Source organism: Triticum dicoccoides, chromosome 6A (assembly GCF_002162155.2).
Source record: "Triticum dicoccoides isolate Atlit2015 ecotype Zavitan chromosome 6A, WEW_v2.0, whole genome shotgun sequence".
NCBI classification, from domain to species: Eukaryota; Viridiplantae; Streptophyta; class Magnoliopsida; order Poales; family Poaceae; genus Triticum; species Triticum dicoccoides.
In genome coordinates, this window is record NC_041390.1 from 611,366,787 (window position 1) to 611,375,243 (window position 8,457).

The 8,457-nt window shown below is 48.1% G+C and overlaps 1 protein-coding gene across 1 annotated transcript in view; it reads right to left on the minus strand.

The window, feature by feature from the left end:
- Positions 1-5,291: 5,291 nt before the first annotated feature.
- The window catches only part of LOC119314610, a 4,487-nt gene continuing 1,321 nt past the window's right edge, over positions 5,292-8,457 (minus strand). The window contains exons 2-4 of the mRNA XM_037589330.1: positions 6,820-6,934; positions 6,103-6,298; positions 5,292-6,009 (exon numbers count right to left, since the gene is read on the minus strand). Of these exons, the coding sequence (XP_037445227.1) occupies positions 5,870-6,009; positions 6,103-6,298; positions 6,820-6,934 (451 nt within the window). The 3' untranslated portion in view covers positions 5,292-5,869. The remainder of the gene's footprint in view (positions 6,010-6,102; positions 6,299-6,819; positions 6,935-8,457) is intronic.

An 8,457-nucleotide genomic window follows, 5' to 3' on the forward strand; every position in this document is an offset into this window, starting at 1 on the left:
GGGGTATAACCATCAAACATGTATCGATTACATATAGCTGCACCGGACTCGTCTAACCGCGTCCGTGGTTTTAACGACCTGTCTGATGCTTTAGTTGGTGAGGCCGTTTAGTGTGCGGCTGCCACGGTCTTCCGCGCGCAAGGAGTGCTCAATATTTCCATTTACTGTAATGATGCCGCGCGGACCGGGCATCTTAAGCATGAGAGAAGCGTAATGCAGTATTATGTTAAAGTGAGTGAAAGCTTCGTGTCTGAGTAGTGCTTGGTAACCACTTTGGAACGGAGCGATGTGGAACGTTAAATTTTCGCTGCGGAAGTTATCGAGAAAGCCGAATATAACCTCTAGTAGCAGGGAGCCCATGCAATGGGCCTCTGGGCATGGCGTTACTCCTTTAAAGGTAGTATTGCTGTGGCTAATTTTTGTTGGGTCTATCCCCATTTTGCGGACTGTGTCCTGATATATCAGGTTTAGACTGCTGTCGCTGTCCATCAGGACTCGTGTGAAGTGGTATCCGTCAATTATTGGGTCTAATACCAAGGCAGCCCATCCTTCACGCCGGATACTTGCCGAGTAATCCCGATGGTCGAAGGTGATCGGTTGGAACGACCAGTGGCAGAACTCCATGGTGATAGGCCCTGGGGCATGTGTCTCTAGGAGTGCCGCTTTGTTTCTCCCCTTTGTCACGTGTAACATGTTTACTGTTTTGACTTCTGGTGGGAATTTCTTCTGTTCCCCAGTGCTTTGCTTGCGAGGGTCGTGAGGCTTGTTAATGCTGCCATTGTTCTTGGCTTTTCTTGGCCTAGGTGTCTGGCGAGCCATTCGTCTCGAACGATGTGCTTGAAAGCTGCTAAGGCTTCGGCGTCCGGACAGTCGACTATTTGGTTCTTTTTAGTGAGGAACCTGTTCCAAAGCTTTCGGGCTGACTCTCCGGGCTGTTGAGTTTATGACTTAAATCGTCTGCATCCGGTGGTCGGACATAGGTCCCTTGAAAATATGCCCGAAAGGCGTCTTCGAGCTCTTCCCAACTTCCAATGGAGTTTTCGGGGAGGCTTTTAAGCCAGTGCCGAGCTGGCCCTTTGAGCTTGAGGGGTAAGTATTTGATGGCGTGGAGATCGTCTCCTCGAGCCATATGGATATGGAGGATGTAGTCCTCAATCCAGACCCCGGGGTTTGTCGTTCCGTCGTACGCCTCTATGTTTACGGGTTTGAATCCCTCTGGAAATTCATGGTCCAGCACCTCATCGGTGAAACATAGGGGGTGTGCGGCACCCCTGTATTTGGGTGTACCGTGGTGTTGGGATGTTTGTTGTGTTGCATTGCATGCTAGAGCGCGCTTGCGTGGCCCGTAGATGGATCTGGTTGCGCCGTCCTTTTGATGCGAGCCCTCACATGGATCGCGTACTGGCTTATGTGCGGTGTCGTTTGCCGCTCTATGTTGGCCATGAGGTCGTCTATCCGACCGGATGGCCGTTTTGTTTTTTGGTTGCGGGGACCTAAGGCCTCCTCATCAAATTCAGGTAGCAACTTTCGCTTCGGGTAGCTCTTGGTGTGGCGATTACCGTCGTACTTTGCTGCAGTGTTGAGTACTTCACTCCATCTGATTCTGAGTGTGTCTTGTGCAGCCCTGAGCCTTTGCTTCTGCTTTTTCAGACTCCTCGCATTGGCAACAAGCCTTTGATGGGCATTCTGTTGCTCCGGGTGCCTATCCGGTGTGATGTCGTCCGGACTGTTATCTTCGACGGAGTCGGGTTGTTCGGTTTGATTCTCCGTGTTGCCGTGGTCGGGCGATGGTTCACCCTGCTCTATCGCTGGGTCTATATGATCGCTGTTTCTGCCGAGGCGGGATTTGGAGCGGCGCTTACGCCGCCGCTTTGACTGCTTCTCGAGGGAACAACCCTTCGCTGCGTCCTTCCGTTCCTCATCGTCGTTTTCTTTGGGTGTGTCCACCATGTATACATCATATGATGAAGTGGGCGTCCAGTGCCCTGTGGGCAGTGGTTCCTATTCGTCTCCTGCATCGTCGTCCATACCGTCGATGTCTTCGGAGTCGAAGTCGAGCATGTCGATCAGATCATCGATACTGGCTACTAAGTGGGTGGTGGGTGGGCGGCGAATTTCTTCGTCATCCGCATCCCCATCCTGCCGAACATAGTTCAGCCAGGACTCTCTTGACAGGGAGAGAGACCTTAATGAGTTCAGTATGTCGCCGAAGGGCGAGTGCTGAAAGATATCCACGGAGGTGAACTCCATGATCGGCGCCCAGTCGGATTCGATAGGCACAGGCGCAGGCGGTTCAGAGTCCGTGGCCGGGGAAGAATCCGGTAGTTCGGCGTCACGACTCCCGTGAAGGATAAGGTCGATACTCGACTTGATTGCCGCTGAGAATACGGCCTCCGTGGTGGGGTCTATCCACCCGTCCATGGATGGTGCAATTGGTTCCGAATTGAGGGTCGGAGTGGTTGCCGGTGCGGTCTCCTGAACACTGTCCGATAGTAGAGCTAAATCATGCTCATTGTGACTGTGTGGCGCACTCGGCAGGGGCTCGAATCCGTCGAAGATCAAGTCTCCGCGGATGTTGGCCGTGTAGTTTAAGCTTCCAAACCTGACCTGGTGGCCAGGGGCGTAACTCTCGATCTGCTCCAGATGGCCAAGCGAGTTGACCTGCAGTGCAAAGCCGCCGAATACAAAGATCTGTCCGGGGAAAAAAGTCTCACCCTGGAATGCATCACTATCGATGATCGAAGGAGCCATCAAGCCTAACGATGACGACACAGAGGAACTCTCAATGAAAGCACCAATGTCGGTGTCAAAACCGGCGGATCTCGGGTAGGTGGTCCCGAACTGTGCGTCTAAGGCGGATGGTAACAGGAGGCAGGGGACACGATGTTTTACCCAGGTTCGGGCCCTCTTGATGGAGGTAAAACCCTACGTCCTGCTTCATTATTCTTGATAATATGAGTAGTACAAGAGTTGATCTACCACGAGATCAGAGAGGCTAAACCCTAGAAGCTAGCCTATGGTCTGATTGTATGTTGTCCTACGGACTAAAACCCTCTGGTTTATATAGACACCGGAGGAGGCTAGGGTTACACAAGGTCGGTTACAAAGGAGGAGATATCCATATCCGTATTGCCTAGCTTGCCTTCCACGCCAAGTAGAGTCCCATCCGGACACGGGACGAAGTCTTCAATCTCGTATCTTCATAGTCCAACAGTCCGGCCAAAGGATATAGTCCGGCTGTCCGGATACCCCCTAATCCAAGACTCCCTCAATCATCATCTGGCTAAACATAATGTGATATGATCACAGGGAAACCAGAATGCGGAAACGAGAAAAAGAATGTCAAGTTGTCGCTTCACAAGGATATCGATAAAGTCTTGCCTCGGGTTTTGTTATATTGCGAAGCAAATGGAATGGTGTACATGAACATAAGGTTCACCTGATAATTATTCTTCTATATGTAGAAGTCAATATGGATGCCCAGATCCCGCTACCGATTATTGATCAAAAGGTGTTATGGGTCATGTATAAACCTGGGGGGGGGGGGGTCACAGGCTTAAGGTTCACCAATTTGTTGAGCACTAGAAGTGTTAGGATCATGAGAGGTATTCACCAGATTAGTTCCATGAAGTTTAAAAATATTCTAAGAGAGAAAAATCGATTTATTTGTAAATCAGGAAGGTCCCGAAGGACACCTAAAGCCATCGAAAGGCTTCCCGAAACCTTTCGGGATATTCTGGAGGGGCGCCGTGGGCTGCCCACTTGGCCAAGTCCAAGTGGGGCAGCCTCATGGCCCCAATTGTGGGCCCCCTTTGCCCTGTGGGGGCAAGTTGGGGGCTAGGGTTTTGGTGGGGCACCCACCTTTGGTGCGCCGACACTAGGAGGAGGTGCCTCCTCTTCTAAGGCAGCCCTTCCTCCCACGCCTCTATAAATATGAGAGGGGCAGCCCCTCTAAACACATCTCATCTGGCGCAGAGGCTGCCCCATCTCTCTCTCTCTCTCACGAAAAGTTCTTATGCATTCAGGGTGCTCCACCTCCACCTCTAGTTCTTCCGTAGGCTCTTGTTCTAGATGGTGAAGCCCTGCTGGATTGGTATTTTCGTACACATGGATACTAGCAGAGGGATCATCTATTTGATCCTCTTTCGAGGGAGAAAATTCCCATGTTTGGGAGGTTTAATCCTAGCTATGGGAATCTGTAACAACAGTCTTCACCAACTCTTCTCTCCACTACATTTGTTGGTAAAGATAAGATCTAAACCTCTCTTGCATCTTGATAGTGATTCTGGGCATGTACGTAGGTATGACTAAAGAAGTATTTTGTCCTATGTTCCCTAACAATAGCCAACCAAGTACTCTCCTCGATAGACACAACAACTGGCATGATCCGAAGAGAGCCAACAGATCTAGCAACACAAACGTTCACAGGTCCTTCGTCAACACCAGATAAGACATCGCCGAGGTAGGTAGATGTCGAAGAGACCATATTCCAACATGCCATTGCCGCCACAACCTCGTCAATGCCACTAGGGAAACAAAACATAAAGAAAAGAAAAATGAGACAGGCGGGTCCCACTCTTGCCACGATCGAGGTCGTTGGGCGAAGGAGAGGAGGGGGACCAAGGCGGTGGCGTGGAGAAGACCTTTCGTGTTGGCCGCTAGGGTTGGCAACATGAGGTGGACAAAAAACCTTCACCCTTCTTACCTCTCGAGAATTAAGAGTTTTGAACTTAAGTGAATTCCTAGTGCTTATTATTTGCCCCAGTGTCCTTACAATGGTACCACTTCCGTCCGAAATTACTTGTCGCTCAAACGGATGTATCTAGATGTATCCATTTGAGCAACAAGTGCAATGAACGTGGCTTAAAGTTTTTTTTTTTTGCGGTATTGATTACCAACAAAGATAGTTTGATGGTACTATTTTGAAGACGGAATTAACAACCACAAGATACTATTTTCTTAGACTTAGCTCCACCTGGTATAGTTGCTAGTACTACTTTGAAAATTGCTTTATTCTTATGGTTATTTGCATATTGTTCTTATATCGACACATTCATGGAGAGACAAGCAGTGATTTCAGATCCAGAGGTGACGATGCACCATAGCCTCAATGCAACATCGTCTGAAAAAAAAAGTCCAACAAAGGAACCCCGTACGCCACTTGGGTCAGATAAAGAAAGAACAATGCTATTCTTACAAAAAAAAAGATCGTACACACTAGTTCAATGTGCTGTCAGTTATTCTTCAGACGCCAATGCGACCCTACCAACGGGGTTATCCCACAATTCTCTACTGCTACATCGTTACATCGTCAGGCATTGCAAAACCAGAATAGCTAATGATTCACATATGACTATAGAATGCATTATAGACAATGAAATGCATCGTCGTCACGACATAGGTGGTCGATCGGCGACAACTAACCAACAAAGGACTAAAACAAGCAGTCTACTTAGGGGGAACAAGCTCTGAATTCCCAGTTTTTAAGGGTTTGGGCTCATCTCCTTGGGACACATCTCTGATAGTCATCCTACGGTACATGCTGACATGCTCAACCTCCTGCAGCCGTTCCTAAGCATTATCTCTTCAATCATCTGGAGCTCAGACTTCATGATATTGGCTTTCTCCATGACCTTCGAGTTGATCTCTTTCTCCTTTGCAGCTCCACCCTGCTCTGCCCTTCTACCAGTCTGAACTTGTTGGCAGAGTAAACATCAAAGTGCTATCTCAGCACACCCGCAAAAAAAAAAAAAAAAATGGTGCTATCTCAGCCTTCACTAGCTGACTCATCAAAGTCGAGTTTCAGACTTCACTATCTGATTTAACAACTAACTTGCATAAACTAGAAAATCATTCTACTACCATAAACTCAAAAGCTAAACGATATTTGTAGACCAGTGGGAGCAGGCTGAAGAGGTCGTTCAGGCAGTGCACCAATGTACCCACCACCAGCGGGATGGACAAATGTTGCCGGGCAAACTCCACATCCGCCAAAGTTCTTCCAGTCAACTGCAAGTGTATATAAGAAGGAAATATATGCAATTAGCACCACAAAGACACAAAGGATCCATCAAAATAAATTTTCAAGCTACACAAGCACACCTGAGTCGAACTTGAAGCATGAAACACACGACAGACCATCTGCATCGATCCTCAGCTCAGCAAAGAAGTGCTTGGGAACAAGATCATCACAGCTACTGGCACCTTTATGCCTAGCAAGAAAATTTGCATGCAGCCACGGACCACAGTAGCAAAAGCTTTTGACGCCCACTGCTTCAACCAGCTCATACTCATCCCCCTAAAATATTATATTATAACAAACAAAAATAAGAAAGTGCTCACAAGATGGATATATATACTTGGAATTGCATTATGAGCTATCAAATTCAGCCCCGACTCTATAGTCTGGAACCAATTGGAAAGTACAACCAAAGTTTACAAGGTGCAACCCATCATGGGACTACCAAGGGCGAAACAGCCTCACATCTGCTGGGCTAGGTGCGCAATCAACACCAGTAGACTCATGCAAGAGATGTTGGCAGCATAAGCAATGAAGGCACAGTTCTAGACCTCATGCCAGTTTCTCTATAATCACACCTATGTCGTGAGATTAATGAGGTTGTATGTTTGCAACCATCTAAGTTTGCTCAGGTGTGACTCATTTCCAGCAATAGACATCAACACATTAACTTTTGAAGCGGAACATAAATAAAGCCAAGATGAAAAGGCGTCCAGATTTGTGATTATGTAACTGCTGAATGACCACCCAGTCACGAAGTGGCACTATGCACTGTTTATAAACTTCAGTTAGATCAAAACCTGATTCATGCCGTTGTAGCGTTCCAAACCCTTGCGCGCACATGCTGGGGCATTCCAAAGTTCAGCTCGCTTAAGTTGCCTCTTGGATAAGCGTGGCTGATCCAGCTTAATTTCCCTGAAACAGCACAAGCGTCAACATCACGCACATTTCTTGATTTCAAATGTCCATCAAATTAACAACTAGTATGATTTTCAACACTGAGCGCTATTGTCACACTGAACAGAGTCTGACAGAAGGGAATACAAGTGCCAGGTCTTTGAAAAAAAATCAAAACTCAAAGGGTGATAAGCTGCATCAAACAAATAATTTTGGACCTTAGCTGCTATCACTACTAGTAGGAGGCTATTTCTTGTGCTTCTTAACGGCAACACTGAATATAAGACATGGAGGACAACAAACTGTGTCATATAAACACAAGACAGGGAGCACATGATTAAACCAGGTGATGACCAGTCACATCAAATACGTAGACATGAAACAAAAAGTATTGTTTCATGTTAATATCATGGAAAAGAGAGATTTGTACCATACTCCCTCCATTGATACAGCACTATATTAACTCCCATTTACACCACTCTGCAGGAGTAACTGCTAACAATGGGCATGTTCAACAAAGCTAGTTGCAATTGGGTAGGGGGTTAAAAGCTTGATCATTTGGTCAGCATAATAGTAAAATCAATCTGACCAAAATTCACACAACGAAGAAGGGTGCTACTGGAGTGACCCGGCCGTTACAGAGCAGCAGAATTGGCGGGTGGAATTAAATTAGCACCCATAAATCAAATCCAGCACATTGCAAGGATTAGAGATGTATAGAGAGATCAAGGCATTTTCTAGTCTGATCAGCATAGTTGATTGATGCTATATCAGCTCCAACTTATACTAGTGTATGAGTGGAGTAAATTGCACAAAACCACCAGTTTGAAGGCTAGGTTTGCGAAAAACACTACAATACATTTTTTTTGCAAAAAACATCATGTCTACCGTAATCTTTTTGCAAATAACACTGATCGGCGGATTTGCCTCTGTTGAGTATGTTTATGACAAATGGGGCCCGTCAGTCAGCCTGACGTGGCACCGCTTAACACCTCGCATGTAACGGCGATGTTTGGGACTTTATCCTCTTGTGTGGAGCCCTGTGGGGTCCACCTGTCATTGAAATAAAAAGAATAAATCTGTCCGTTCTCGCCTTATCTTCACCAGCTCGCTGCCGCCCGTCCTGCCCCTGTGGTCAACGGCGCATGCCCGGAGGCCCGCACCCGACGTGCGCCCGACGCCACCACGCGCTGACAAGCCGTATTGCACAACCCCGCCAATCTGACAAGGGGAGGGAGTAGCGGGCTGGCCGCCGACGATGTTGCTTCGTCTCGTGCATCTTGACGGCGACCTCCTCCGAACCAGAGCCACCGTGATGCTCCAGCAGGGAGTCGCCGCCTCCTTCCTCAGCCACGGCGACCACCCTGCTCACTGGCTACTGCAGCTCCTACGTCGATGGCGGCTCGAGCGCAGAGGTAGAGGCACCAGCTGGATTGGAGCAGGGAGAATGGATCTGAGTGTGGAAGGCGCCGGCGGCTCGGTTGCCGTCGCCCGTCCCGACCCCAGCCGAGGCAAGGGCCGCCGTTGTTGTTGCCGCATCG